This window comes from Neovison vison, chromosome 13 (genome assembly GCF_020171115.1).
Source record: "Neovison vison isolate M4711 chromosome 13, ASM_NN_V1, whole genome shotgun sequence".
NCBI classification, from domain to species: Eukaryota; Metazoa; Chordata; class Mammalia; order Carnivora; family Mustelidae; genus Neogale; species Neogale vison.
The window spans coordinates 19165710-19180941 of NC_058103.1; the positions used below are offsets into that span (position 1 = coordinate 19165710).

At 42.5% G+C, this 15232-nt stretch overlaps 1 protein-coding gene across 24 annotated transcripts in view; it reads left to right on the plus strand.

Annotated features, from left to right (window-relative positions):
- Positions 1–15232, plus strand: part of NRXN3 (neurexin 3) — a 1586092-nt gene that overhangs the window by 743601 nt on the left and 827259 nt on the right. For all 24 annotated transcript variants that reach the window (XM_044230674.1, XM_044230680.1, XM_044230666.1 and 21 more), the window contains one exon: positions 9175–9294. In XM_044230674.1, coding sequence (XP_044086609.1) covers positions 9175–9294 — 120 coding nt within the window. The remainder of the gene's footprint in view (positions 1–9174; positions 9295–15232) is intronic.

Here is a 15232-nt window from a genome sequence, read left to right on the forward strand (position 1 = left end):
TAGCAGAGAGCATGAGCAGTGAAGAAAGAAATACCAATGGGAATATCCATTGTCAAGTGGATGTGGGGGAGATGGAGGGTGTTGTAATGAATGCCTCTAAGAATTGTCCACTCCGATGACAGATTTGGGGGAATTAATCTATTAGCTTTGTCCCTCCCATTGTTTGACAGCCCCTACTTGGTTGCTCTCGCATGCAGGCAATGAAGACACCCTTGACCTGAGAGAAGGCCAAACCGCTGGCCCTGCTTGAGATGGGGGGCTGTTGGGTCACATGGGAGCTAACATCGGTTGACTGCTGCCATGGCCAAAATCTGAACTTGGCCCAGGAGACATGATGCAGGGACCAAAGTGCCTGCTGCAGGTGTACACAGCTATGATCTGTTACAACCCACTTTTGTCTCTAATATAAACTTCAACCTTCTTTTGCTTTTATTACTAGGTTAGGGCTTGGTCCTTGTCTTACAAATAAATTTTTAAAAAGTGAAATCAGGTCCTACTTTCATTGATCCCCCAAATTAGAATTTCTGTTTATTATTTCACTGTACTCTCCCACTTCTCCCATGTCCTTTCCCTGCCCACACTTTATTCCTCCTCCCATCTCTAGACTGGGTCCGCCCCCAGGACATACACGTGGTGAAGCCCTGAGGACAAAGCAAAGCGGGGACATCTTGCAGACAGGCTGGAGGCCCTGTTCTGTAGCTGCGTGGCCTCGGCAGATTATGGCATTCTGTGTTACTTCTTTCCTTGCAAAGTTGAAGGAAACCATATCATCTTCATATTGGGAAACCAGAGAAGATCACGTATGCAAAGTAACTGGAAGCTTTCTCTCAATCCTCATATCAGTTTCTCAGAAAACAGTATTTTTTTTTTTTCCTGGCTGGGGAAAAAAATATATATTTAAAATAAAAAGTAGTGTCTTATTTATATCTGCTGCCTGGTGTCTTTTAGCTCCAACATGAATTAGGAATTAGCGCCTAATTCACTCAGCTGCCAGAATGCCATGTACAAACCTCTTCTACTCCCTCTTCTTTTTCTTCCTCCACCCTCAATCAATTTACTGTGTCATTTATTTTTCTCATCCAATTTTATTAATTCAGTTATATGTATTTATTACTGTACTGAATATCTTCCCAAATTGGTCCAGTTTATTCTGTTGCTAAAATATAGTCTGCAGGGGCGCCAGGGTGGCTCAGTCGTTAAAGACTCTGCCTTAGGCTCCGGTCATGATCCCAGGATCCTGCTCCGCGGGAAGCCTGCTTTTCTCTCTCCCACTCCCCCTGCTTGTGTTCCCTCTCTCTTTCGCTCTGTTTCTTTTTCTCTCTGTCAAATAAATAAGTAACATTTTTTTTTAATGCAGTCTGCAGTGCTCTCCTACTCCCTTGCATTCCTTCTCCCTCCCTCGACCTGCTTATGAGACTGATATGTAATCTATCTAACTCTACTTATTCTTCTACTAGTTTTTTTCCCCCCCAAGTATGTTGAGCATCTTCTTGGTGTAAGGTACTCGGCTTCGTTGCTGGGGATAATAAAGGTAGCATGTTCTCCTTCAAAGGGCACAGACTTGGAGGCAGTGGATGCAAACAAATGTATGTGTAGATCTATAATAACAGGGACAGAGGGACAGAGCGATGAATATAGAGGACAAGCACAGCCCGGTTACTGGAGAGGTGCACACTCCCAGCTGGAAGGGTTGAGAGCCAGGAGGGGATGGGTGGAGGTAGAAAAGTTGTGAAAGTCTATGGAAGGGGAGGAATGGAAGATGTGTGTATTATGCCTTCCTTAATTCCTCCTTACAGCAAAATATTAATTATTAAGATTAATTAACTATGCCTTTAAACTCCTAACTGGACATTTTTTATTCTGCTTTTTATTACTAAGGAGTCAATTCAGAAGGAAATGGGCGTAAACAGGCATTGATTAGGAGGATATTAGGAGAGCGGGTTCTAGTGCATATCTTGGTTCAAATCTCTTTAGCTCAGTCACCGTCATCTTCAACATCTGTGTCTTTAGTGCTCAACAGTATGATCACAGAGTCAGAAAGACCCTAAGGCACAATAACGTTTTAAATGATCATAGGCAGCCTGATTTGTATTAATTATATCATGATAATGGTGGGGGGAAGTATTAAGAAGGTTTTTGGTTGTTTTTTTTTTTTTTTTTAAATAAGAGTAGAATCAATATCCACAAAAACATTTTTCTGCCTATCCCTGAACAAATTGCCCTCATCTCTTGAAAAGTGGCTTCATGGAGAGAGATTATCACAAGAAATCTTGACACTGTCCTCAGCATCCCACTGCTGAGCAATGCTGTAAATTTATAACCTAAGGTAGAGATTTGGCAATAAATTGGGGGCAGGATTTTTCTCATCTTTTGTGGAGCCATTTGTTCCTTCGGAGAGATATCTGCCCTGGATTCATTCCATTTCAAAATTGAGATGCAGTTCTCCTAGCCAAGATGAGAGGGTTCATTTTACACTGTGATCACAATGGAGAGATCCAACTGAGTGGGCTCTGGGGTTTGCTTTGTCATGGGAGGCACACATCGTGCTCCATTCCCAAGCAGAGGCCAGGGTGCATAAGTGAAAGCACGCAGGAATTAAGAGGGAAAGGGAGGGAAGGTGGGGGGGAAGGATGGAGGACAAAGGGAAGGGGAGGGGATAGAGGGAGGGTACGAAGGACAGCAGAAACCTACTAACCCTGTGTCATCAGTAGGCCGTGGTGGCTCGTGGTACAGATTAATACCGTGCTAAGAAAATCTTGCAGTCAGTGGACTTGGAGCCACACTCCAAGCAGTAGGAAGCTGCCAGGAGCCGGTGCTGAGTGTGACTGATGCTGGGTAGGGAAGGCGCGAGGAACCGAAGCAAGCTCCGCGGGCTGGTAGGATCAAGTATGTCTTGCGCTTTGTAGAATCTCTGCTTCTCATTCAAGGTGCTTCTACCACCTGCGTTCTCAGAATGAATCTAGGAGTCACTGGGGATTCCTCTTCTGCTCCTAGTCCTCCTTCCACACCGACCTCAAGTCTCGTTGACCTCAGCTCTAGCAGACACCCCACATCTCACCACGTCCATTTCTCCCGCTACCATCCAAGACCAAGTCACCTTCATTTCCTGCCTTTAGCAGCTTCCCCAAGGTCTCCTTGTTTCCATTATTGGCCTTTTTGGGTCCAGTGTACTCATAGGAACCAGAATGATTTTTAAAACTCAAGTTAAATCATAGGATCCCCTTGCCTGAACCCTCCCGTGGCTCCCAGGTGCATTTAGAAGAGCATTCAGGTTCTGTACCATGCCCTTTCGGTCTCCTTGTGGTCTGGCCTCTGCGTACTCCTCTGCCTTTCCTCCCACCGCACTCTCTCCCTTGGGCACAAGTTCCAGCCACAGTGGGGTGTTTTGTGACCAATCCGACCTGGGCTTCTGCGTTTGCTCTTCCCATCGGAACAGATATTTGCATGTTTGGCTCCTTCTCGGTGCACCTCCACAGAAAAGCCCGCTCTGGCCACCTCACTTAGGAGCCCTCCGTCCAGCCAGTTGGTATTGTCCTTCCTCCTTTCCCGCTCCCAGCCAGGCTGTAGGCATCGTAAGGGCCGGGGGACCTTCTCTGTCCTGTTGTCTCCCCACCCTCTGCCCTGGCACCGTGCCTGGTCCTGTGTTGGTGTTCTGTTAATAATTGTGCACTGTGTGACTGGGTAGTCCCTGTGATACACTGAGAGGTTAGCAACAAGGCTGTGTGAGCAGAGTGGAGGGTGAACCCTAGCAGAAGTGAAGGCAGCCCATAGTTGAGTATGTTGTATGTGGTCGGCTTGATGGGCCATTTACTAACTCAAGCCCAATAGATGTTGGTGGTGTTTTTAGTGCGTTTTAACGATAAACCGGGTCTCCAGGAGGATACATATGCTCTGCTGGAATAACCGGGTCACTTGTCTTTCTCACACACCTCACTGGGAGACTTCTTAACAGAAGACTTCCAGAAAACCTCCTGCTTTCACGTCTGTTGTTGAAAGTGACAGCCGTCGTTGACACTCCAGGACTCCGGTGAGAATGGAAGGACCTCTTTGAGGTGTTTCACCAAACTGCCTCTATAAGTAAATGATTTAAATTTTTTTTTAAAGAAAATGAATGCTTTTGGGAAAAAAATGAGTTTCTAAAAACAAAATACCTCTTACTCTCTGTTGGGCTGTCAGCCCCGAGAAAACATCTAGAACCTGAAATGGCTTTGAACAGAAAATAAGGTGCTTCTTTCCTATTTCTATGTCGCCCTCCTTAGTCTGTAGTCCCACTCCCCTACTCACCCCTGCTATTATTTGCCTAATCTATTCTCTTGGGGGTGTTTGGGGTGGGGAGGGAGACTGATCCAAAACACGGTGCTCTAGGCTTATTAAAAGGTTTGTATTAGTTCAGCTGGCCTACCTAGGGTGCTGGTGGAAATGAAGGTAAGTTTTCTCTTTTTAAATACTTTTGGTGTTCTTTAAAGCTAACACAGTCATTTCGAGTATTTCTTTATCATACCATTTAGATGTATAATCACATGTCTTTTGCTATACCTTTCTAAGGGAGTGAATTTCATATTTTTGTATGCATTGTAGAAGTTTTGATTCATGTGAAACATAGCTAACCAAGGGAAATCAAGTCGTCGTTTCTTTCTCTCTCCTGCACAAATAGAAAGATGTTCAGGTAAAGCAAAGTGATTTTGGTATAGATAGTGTGCCCTTAATCCCTGCCCCTGCCTCCCAACCCCAAGCGAAGTAAGTTTCCAGTCTTACTCACCCAGTTTTGGAGATCATACTTTGTGGCAGATGGAAGGAATTTCTACTCCCTGTGTATGAGCAAAACATTCTGGTTTCATTGGTCTAGGCAGGTTTTTGAAATTTGTTGACGAACAAATGCATATCGGGGTGTCCTATAGTTGTGCTGGTTACGTTGCTCCTGGGGGGAATGGTAAATTCATGTGCTCTGAGGACTCAACCAAAAAGCAACAACAAAAACAACGCAAACGTAAAAAGAAACCAACGCAGTAGGTTCAAAACCTTCAAGAGCCAAAGTCCACCTTGTGAAAGTGTGTGCCTTGAGGGATCCCGAAATACAGACTTTTTTCCCACATGCTCCTATTCCCTGTCCCCCCAGAGGGGACGATCTGCTAACATCTAAGCGTCATCTTCCTCCAAGCAATCAGCAATGATTCCTCTCCCAAAGAATGCCTTTCTCCTAACTTTTCACTTTGACTTTACTCTTAGTTCCGGCTTCTGGAAGAAATAAGCCTTCCACAGGGTTCCGGTAGGGATAGGTCAGGAAAATAATCTTGAATTATTCATCCGTGACATCTCCTCCTCTATCCACATTCATCAGAAAATCAGACCATCGTTGATGAGACCAGTCTTAACTAAGAGATGATACCAAGTAAGTTTGCAGCGAGACGAGGTCAAGAGTGGGAATTTGGTGATATCGCCCAAAGGATTCATTAAAGGCTCTTTTTCCGGTGGTAGTAAACAATTGAACACTCGCTTCTACCGACCTCTGCATCCCGGAAATCTCCAGCTGGGATTTTGCTTCTTGACTCCAGTCATGGAGGTCATTACTTGGGAAATTCAACTATAGGGTCTCAGATAAGTTTTTCGCTTCCTGTGTTTAGATCAAATGGTGATGACCTAAGCAGCCTAAAGGGAATCAAATGTTGATTTCTTTTTGTGTGTGTGAGATCAGTAGTTACTATGTAAACAGCTTAAGGAAGCATCTCTTTAATTCACATACCCAGTATGTACCGAGTCACAGATCCCATTTCTCCCTGCTACAAAAGAGAAGAAGGACAATGTAGGAAAATAAGTGGCTTTGAGGTTTTTTCCTTTTAATTTTTAGAAATTAAATTCCCATCAGTTCTATTTTAAATTGCAACTTAAAAAAAAAAAAAAAAAGAAGTTTCTCCTCTTGGTCGAATCCTTGTCTTCACATTCATTGTTTTACTGATGCTTGACTCTGTCTTCACATTCATTGTTTTACTGATGCTTGACTCTGCCGGGGAAGTCTTGCCTAGTCTTAAATCCTCCTTCTCTGAAGACCTAACAATGTGTATGTTTTAGCTTTCGGCTTATATCTACATCTTGTATCACTTACCAATCCCGCTGTACGCTTAGGCTACAAATTAGATTTGTTCTTGCCCTCTGTTTGCCTACATTTCCAGCTGTGTTTAAAATCACTTTCTCTCTGGTAGGGATGCATTGACCTTTTGGCTTGATTAAAGATAAATGCCATTGACTTTCCACTTTTGGAGGCAGAGACTTTTTCGGATGCTCGCTGGGATTTCTGTATTTATTGCTTGAAAATGAATATTGAATAATATTCATTTCCCTACCATTGTAATGGTATGGGTATGGAATTTTTTTTTTTTTTTCCTCCTGGCAGAGTCATGAGAATTATTGGGGTTGGAGATAGCAACTGTAGCCAAGCGGTAGGGCATGAAGGGTTTCAGGTCTTTCCCCACCTGTTTGGTCATAGACCATCACATCCTGAAGTTTTAGAGTCAAAAGGACAGTTAAATATGTTTTGTCTGAATTTGACACAAGAAAATTCCAAGCACCTGCAAAATGTCACCCAGCATTTAAAACACACTGGGCTGATTGCAAAGCTCGTTTTACACTGATGACTAATATGACACCAATGTGGCCATGTCGGTACTTGTGACCGTGTTGGTGTTCGTATTTCTCCCTCTCACTTTGTCCCAAATTGTGAAAACAAAGTGAGGTACAAACATTGCCTGAAGAGTGGATGCCACCTACAGATGTTTGAATAGCTGGTTTTTGTCCCAGTGCTACCTCCGTAGCCAGTGTTTCCTATGTCTTTCTTTACATTCCTCTCTCTTATTGGAGCATTTGCATGTAGAATAAAGAGGATGAGAACACACCAAAAAACAAAGGCAGATTTGTTTCTTCTGAGAACATCTGTTCTTGCTTCAAAGCACCCACATGATGTGGCCCATTTTCTCTCAATGCCTGCACAGTTTGCCATTGTAAAGGCGACTGTTACATCAATCTTAGACCTGAATTTAATGAGATAATGAACAACGTTGTCTAATAAGGTGAGATGTAGGAAAAATTCTATTATAATGTATAGGCTTTAGATAACATTAAGACAGGCATACTCATAAAGAACAGCTAAAATTGAACATAAAATGGCTTATCATGGAATTTTTTCCCCCTCAGATTCATTGATCTCATGGCATCATACCCAGTTTGGGGTACATTCGGTCCACTTTTAATTTCTTCATTGCTTTCTTAGGATTCTTGTGCATTCGCATTGCACTTGAGATATAGATACATTCTTAAAAAATATATATATATAAAAATGACGTGTTGTGTACATTTTAATTAAAAGAGACCTTTTAACTTTGAAAACCTTTATTTTTCAAGAAGAAAATTTCTCCAAACTTCAACTGCTACCATTATTCTTTTTTTAAAAAGATTTATTTATCTATTTATCTATTTATTTATTTATTTATTTTAGAGAAACTGAGTGAGCCAGGGAAGGGGCAGAGGGAGAGAGAAAAAAATCCTGAAACAGATTCCTGCTGAGTGTGTTTCCTGCAGAGCTTGATGGGGCTCGGGGCTGGACCCAGGATCCTGACATTATGACCTGAGCCAAAAGCAAGAGTAGCTGCTTAACTGTCTGAGCCACCGAGACACTCCATCATTACTCTTAAAAAGAGCATTCGGTACCAACAATAATAATTAAGAATTAAAGGGTCCAGTTTAAAAGAAATTTACCCAAGTGATACGATTTTTAAAATTTTCTTCCCTAAATGTATACAACACTGTTTCGGAGTCTTGGAGGCAGAGGAGGGGGTGGAGTGGCCAGTCAAAGCTATAGAATAGAGCTCTCAAAATTAGTTTGATAAAAATGTATTGACCTTAGTTGATGGTTTCCAAAGAAATAAAGACCTATGCATGTATCAGTTGTTCAGTAAGTGCTCATTATAGCGCCTACTGTGTTCTTAAATGTTGGATACAGCTGTACGCTGAAATATTTCAGAAGCATAATAACATAGAGATATATTGACTAGTTACATGTTCATCTTTTTTTCCCCAAGTTACTTCCAGAGATAGGGCTTTCTACATAGTCATTGACCAGTCTAGGAAGACTCATGCAGAGTCCTTCTGCACAGGCTCAGCTAGCCACGTAGTGAACTTGGAACTTGGTCTAAGTTCTCTGGTTTATGTGATCTTCTTTGTCTTTTAAATTTACATCTCAGGTCAGTGTTGAGCAAAACATGACATTCTTCATCCATTACTAACCAAATTCTTATAATGCCTCAGTGTTTATCTTGTCATCTTGGGCTTCTAAGTACTGTAATTCCTTGTTGAACCTGATTTTTCCTAACCTACACCTGAACATCCTCTTGAGCATTTTGATCCTGGATCTTTTGAGACAACTTGGTTTATTTCTTTATCTGGTGGCACTTTCTCCTGAACATACTTTAGACCTGAAAGGGTTCAATTTTGGAATTTTCCATTATTTCACTTTTTTAGATATTGAGATCTTTTTGGAGGATGATGAACAATGGGATAAGTCTGGGGGCCCCTCACATTCCCTTCAGGAGCATTACTTATCATGGGGATTAGACTTCAACATTTTTATTGTGATGATTACTGTTTTGATTTCTATGGTTACTGTATTCTGGTAGGACTGTGGGTTAATGGCAATATCAAGTTAAGCATATATATTACAGAACCCTTTTCTCATCCAATTGATGGATACTCCAAAAGCCAGACTGGTGTATTATGCCTAAGTGATCAAATTATTCTGAAAATGAATGATGAATTTCCTGTATCTTCAAGAAATTCATCTGAAATCTAAGACTTTGGGAAACAAAATGACAGCTGACTACTATTTTTTTTATAAATGTTCACTTACTGCCCTTGGTGATTTAGAACTTTCTCTCTGTAGACCAAGGAGGGCACATATTTCTTTCACTGCTTCGCCAGTGTCCATATGAGTTGAGACTTTTGCATTTGGGGACAGTTGTGGAACACCGTGTTGGGGCAGTGACACTGGGACGGGCTTTGGTGGCGGGGCGCACGTATGATTCCTTGAACACTCCGGGTTCTGTGCACCAGTGTGGCTTTGACAGTTCTGATACCATGATCGCTACTTTCAGAATCAGTTCTAATTTTGGCACTTACCACCGTCCTTAGGCAAAGGACCGGAGACCCTGTACGCGGGGCAGAAGCTCAATGACAACGAATGGCACACCGTCCGGGTGGTGCGGAGAGGAAAAAGCCTTAAGTTAACCGTGGACGACGATGTGGCTGAAGGTGAGTACAGCTCTATGTAGGGAAATGTGTCTCTCTCTTTTTTTTTTTTTTTTTTTTTTGCTCTCATCATCCTCTTGGTCATTCCGTGAGCAAAGGATTTTTTGAAACACATTTTATTTTACTTAACAGAAGTCGTGTGACCTGTTCTTGTTGATGAGCTCAGGTAAGGCTACTTCTTAGGTCTTCCTCTGTATTTTCGTAATCCCTTTTCATTGATCTGTCTTACAGAACTTAGCCATTACTGTCATTGTATGTTGACGGGTCTCTCTCTTTAGGCATAGAATATGTGTCTGGAGAGTAGATGTAGAGATCTGTAGCTCCTTTATTATTCATTTATTCAAAAATCACTTATCAATCATCTTCCCCATGGCCAGTTTTTTCTTTCAATAAGGGACTCTCTAGTAAAGGGAGATGGGTCAATCAGAAATTCAGAGCATTACAGGTAACAATAAGTACTGAGATCACTACAGGCTACTCAGAAGGGTCTGAATAACTATTCATTTATGTCATCATTTATTTAATTGTTATTAATTGAGTACCTACCCCGTAGTGAGCACTGCTTCAGAAGGCACTGAAAATAGGGAGGTGAGTAAATAGGGAAGTCGTTGGCTTGGTGGAATTCACCTTCTAGGTGGGCAGTGGATAAATGAATGGATCCATCTGTAGGTAAAGGAACATTCAGAGCCTCACGTAAGCGATAGGTGTTTCTTGAGAGCGTGGTACACATCAGCAGTGTGCCAAGGATGTAGAAGGTAAGAAGGAAGCACAAGAGCTTATCTGTTTCCTCAAAGAAGAAACCAGTCTAGTTGATTAGATCGGACACAGGCATTGAAAATAAGACAAAAAGTATGTAATCAGATTCTAACATGGGCGGGTAAGAATGTTGTAATGGCCAGGCAGAGGAGAAGATTAACATTTTGGGTTGGAGAAATCAGGAGTGTCTTCTGAAGGTAGCTCAAAATGGGGTGGGTCATTTGATGAGGTCCAGGGTGGAAGAGAGAGGGCCCCGTCCATGTTGTGTCCAAATAAGTCTAGACTCCTTGAGATTCCAGGGCGGTGCACTTCTGTTCTGCAGAACTTTTGTCCATATGGGAGAAGACAACTTGGGGGCACCATGGAGTATCATGTAGAGCACTGGGGATGTCAGGAGATCTGGGCCCTGGTGTAAATTCTCTGCCACATGTTGGAAAAGCCACTTACCATGTCTGATCCTTGCCAATTAAAGTTGGTGGCATAAACTCTCTCTAGAGTCTTCTGTGAATAAGACAGTCAAGGTAGAGTCAGGATCTCTGGGATTTAATACAGTCATTGTAACTAAAACACTTTTTGCCATTGGGATAGATAATTTCCTCATTTCCTCATTTTTAAACTTGAAATTCTATGGATGCTAAGGCCCTCTCCAGCTTAAAGGTTCTGCAGTTTGGCAGTCCTATAATTTAATTTTATATTCATGAGCCTGAACTGCTATCCTTCTGGAGTCTGGAATTACAGTGAGCCCTGGATAGTGTGCAGGTAGGAGAGAGAGAGGGTATGTGTGTGTGTGTGCGCATGTGCAGAGATGAGAAGAGTCCATGGCTAGGAGAAGAGCAGGAGGCATATATCCAGTGCTCAGTAGGCATTAGATACTGGGGTAACTGTCTTACATGTATCAGCTTCTTAAATCTGTAATTCCCCATTGCCTTGCAAGATGAGTGTTCTTATTTTACTTAAGAGGGCCTGGCCTGTAGAAGGAGCTGTGTAATTAAGCTCCAAATCCATGTCTGTGTGACGTCATCAAATCAGGCTAATCGCTGGGCTTCACAATCCATCCTAAGAAAATGGTTTGTTTAAAGATATGGGAAAATACAAAGGGATGCCTTAGGGTGAGGTGAGGAGTACATTTTAGTGAAGACTGCAGCACTCGCCCCTCTCTCCTCAAAAATGAAGTCAAACAGAGCCATCGTAGTATCCAAAATTCTCCTGTTGTATGTACATAGTAAAGGGTAAGGTTACTCTTCTTCTGCCTGTCTGAAAGGGTAACTTAGCTTTGCTTAATGAATGTAAGCAAAGAGAGGTAAAAATGGTTATATGGTTTAGAACCCACAACCATCCCCGAATTAATTATTCAAGACATCCCCGTGGGCTGTTAAAGCAGACGGGGGAGCCTGCAAATTGAACTGTCTCCTTGCTTGCTCCTAAGGGCTGAGCCCAGCAGCCCCACGATTGTTGCCAGCATGTTTTGAATAGCAGCCACTAGATGGCGACCTCGCCCCAATCTCTCCACACAGCGAATCCCTTTTATTTTCCCGGGAAATTGCATGCCCTCCAAACTGTAGTTGTAAAGAACAGCAGAACTGAGGGTACAGTAATGTGCATTGCCTCCCATGGTCATTATTCTTTTATAGAAACTTTAGAATGAAGGTAATTATAAAGTGTGCTTTCTCTTACCGCTAATAATTAAAAAGCAGGACTATACCATGAAGGCCCCAGTCATTCGTAATTTGATATTCGAAATTAATGAAGCTCTTTCATTTTCAACCCTTATCCCCTGCTTTACTGCTGATGGAAAAGAGCAGCCATAAGGATAAAAAAATCTGGGAGAAGAAAAGTGCTATTTTGCTTATGAGCTACAACCTTGGATTGCTTCTTACAGTGATAATGGGTTTGGGAATTTTAATTTTAGCTCACAGAAGTCATAAAATCAGGCAATGAAACTAAAATACCACACAGTCCTCAGGTTATTAAGTAGTGTCTTATTGGCTTATTTAGTAATCCCTTTCATGCTGTTTAAGGTCCCCTAGGGTGTCAAATTTTCAGCTAGTTTGTAGAAATGATGCAAAGAATAGGTCACACTCATAAGAAATCAATGGCAAGGAAAGAAATAGTCCTTGGCCTGGTGGTTTTCGTTTATTGTAATACAATGTATTCCTGGAAAGGTATTAAGTTCAGTTGACAGTTAATAAAGATTGATGGATTGATTGGTTGAGTTGGATTTCTATTCTCACAAGTAAATTAAAAGAACCCTTGGGTTATGCTCCTCGGAACTGGGATCTGATGCTGCAGGACCCCCGCCACCCCACCCAGAGTGTACCAGCTTCTTGCTACGACAGAGATTCATCCCTCTTTGGACTTCTCTGGTTCATGTTGACTTCCTTGTCTGTCCCTTGCCTTACACAGCACCTACAAGCTGTAAAAAAGTCATTTTCCGAGGAAGATTTGTTCCTCTCATGAATAAAAAGACACGCTGAGGTGGAATTTGCACATGTTAGGTTCAACAGAATGCAGTGGTCTTCTTTATTGCAAGACTTTTAGGGAAGACTTAACGACTGGGGCATTCATTATGCTGATACACATTGCTAATCCTCGATAATCGCATGTGAAGTGTTTGCCAAGTTTATTTGGCTCCAGAACTTTCATCATCATCATTATTATTATTTTTATTATTATTAGAACATTTTACAGCATATACTTTTGGAAGATTTTGGTGTTATGGAGAGGAGGGTATGGGAGTGGGGGAACTGGAGGATTATGGGCAAAATATACATCCTTTGCTGAAACTTCATAAGCCTTCATTTTCTTAGCTTCCCTCCCTGTGTCTGGAAGCTGTAGGAGGCCAAGTTGCCTCCTCTAATTCTTTGCCATTATTTCTTTGCTAAGCTTTTAGTGTTGATGAGGAACTTCATGTGTAGAAATGGCAATGATCCAAACTCTGACTCCAAAGCAAATGTCTCAGTTACGGCCTCCTTCCTCACATGTGAGGGGCACTTGCTATCATCAGGCCCCTCTGCCCAACACTACAGGACATACAGAAGAGGCCAGAAGTGGTTTCTGCTTAAAAAGAGATTGTGTTCTAGGAAAGGGTGACAAATAATCGAACTACTGGAAAATTATTAATGCATTTCAGAGAAAGAAGAAAAAGAAGCGTGATGCATAATTAATAGCTAGGGATTTAAGCCCTAGGCACCGTTCTAAGTAGTTTTTCTGAATGGATACAGCTAATTCTGAAAACGTCATACCTATTTCATAGATGGGAAACTGAGGCACAGAAAAGCTGCCTAACCCAGGTGGCACAGCCTCAGAGCCTCTATGCTCGTCCAGTGCATGCCTGGTAGAAAAGTTACAGCTTGAACTTGGACAGTTTTTCTATAGGTTTATGTTCTGCACAGACATTAGCCGTGTGAGGGCTGGCGTGCAAACTGCTGTTGACCATCAGGGAATTAAGAGGTGAATGTGAGGGTAGGAGTCAAGGCAACACGGCTGTTCCAGGGAAGGTGCTGGATGGATGACACGTGACTTAGACGGAGGGACGTGAAGGTGCTTGGCTCCTGGGAAGGAGCTTGTGCCCATCACACCAACTTCAGCAGAAGTGGCACCATTTAAATTCCACTCACAATCATGTAAGGCATAAGTCGAGCCTTTTTTCTGCTGTGTTGGGTACAAGCTAAGATGGGGGCTTGGGAACTGAGCTAACCTGGGTTCAGTTAGAGGGTCGACCACTTAGCACCTGTGTGAACTCTGATCGCATGGCTTCACCTCTCTGAGCTACATGCCCTCCTCTCTAAAGCAAGATAATGATACCTATTGATTGTGATAAGGATGTTTGGTGGTTCGGAAGTGCCTAGTACAGCGCCTGGCACATGAACAATATTCAGTAGTCTTGCTTTTTTTTTAAATCATCTTTCTCCCGAACTACTCCTCTTCCCTCTGAAATTCGAAAGCAGCTCCTGTGAAGTATGTATGTATTTGCCCCTTGAGCGGAAGGGAGTTTTAATCTGTAGACAGCGTTGTGGGGAGATGAGGAAAGATTCCCAGTTACTGATATGGATTAGATGATACACAGATACATACCTATATATCTAAATATCTATATGTTTATTTGCTTGGTTTGGCACAAGGTTCAGACTTCAGGCGATCTCTTTAATGCTCTCTCCAGGTGCAATAGTATGCTTTTTTGGGGAAGCATACTATGTGGCTCCGTCCATAGCCAAGTGAGTTCCTTTAGTACCTGGAGAAGTGGTCCCTTTTCTAATTTGGCCTCATGTTGCCCACCCCTCCCCCACTGCCTCTGCAACTTCTAGTTGAGGCTCTGGGACTCATCCTAAAACCTTAAACCAGTCCGTATCCATGGGCTGTGCTCTGAAATTCCATGGTTAGTTTCCTTCCTCTTACCCTTCTTCAATCTCCTCTCTGTGTCAACACTGTACATGATTTTGTTGCTTTATTTATTTAGTTTTTAAAGATTTTATTTATTTGTTTATTTTTTTTTTTGACACAAAGGTCACAAGTAGACAGAGAGGCAGGCAGAGAGAGAGGGGAACCAGGCTCCCCCCTGAGCAGAGAGCCCGATGCGGGGCTTGATCCCAGGATCCTGAGATCTGAAGACAGAGGCTTTAACCCACTGAGCCACCCAGGCGCCCCAATTTTGTTGCTTTGTGAAGTCCATTTTCTAGTGAGCAGAATTTCTTAACCTCTCAACTGTAGAGTCCAATTTATCTATAATTTTTCTAAAAGCTCCCAGTTGACTTTAAAATTGTCTTTTCCGGTTTCTTTTGGAATCCCAGTTTGTTTGTTTTTTTTTTTAAGATTTTATTTATTATTTATTTGACAGACAGATTTCACAAGTAGGCAGAGAGGCAGGCAGAGAGAGAGGGAGAAGCAGGCTCTCTGCTCAGCAGAGTCCAATGTGGGGCTCGATCCCAGGACTCTGGGATCATGACCTGAGCCGAAAGCAGAGGCTTTAACCCACTGAGCCACCCAGGCACCCTGGAATCCCAGTTTTCACCAAGAATCACCCCTTTATCACTTGTTAGTTCTCATTGCTGGTTGCCTCTTCCTCCTACCCCTCCCCTCTCCTTCTCTTTCTTCTCCTCCTTCTCCTTCTTCTTTTTTAAAATAAGAATTAGCATGGCTCCCAGCATCATCATGGTTTAGTTCTTGGGTCCCCAAGGAGATTGGCTCT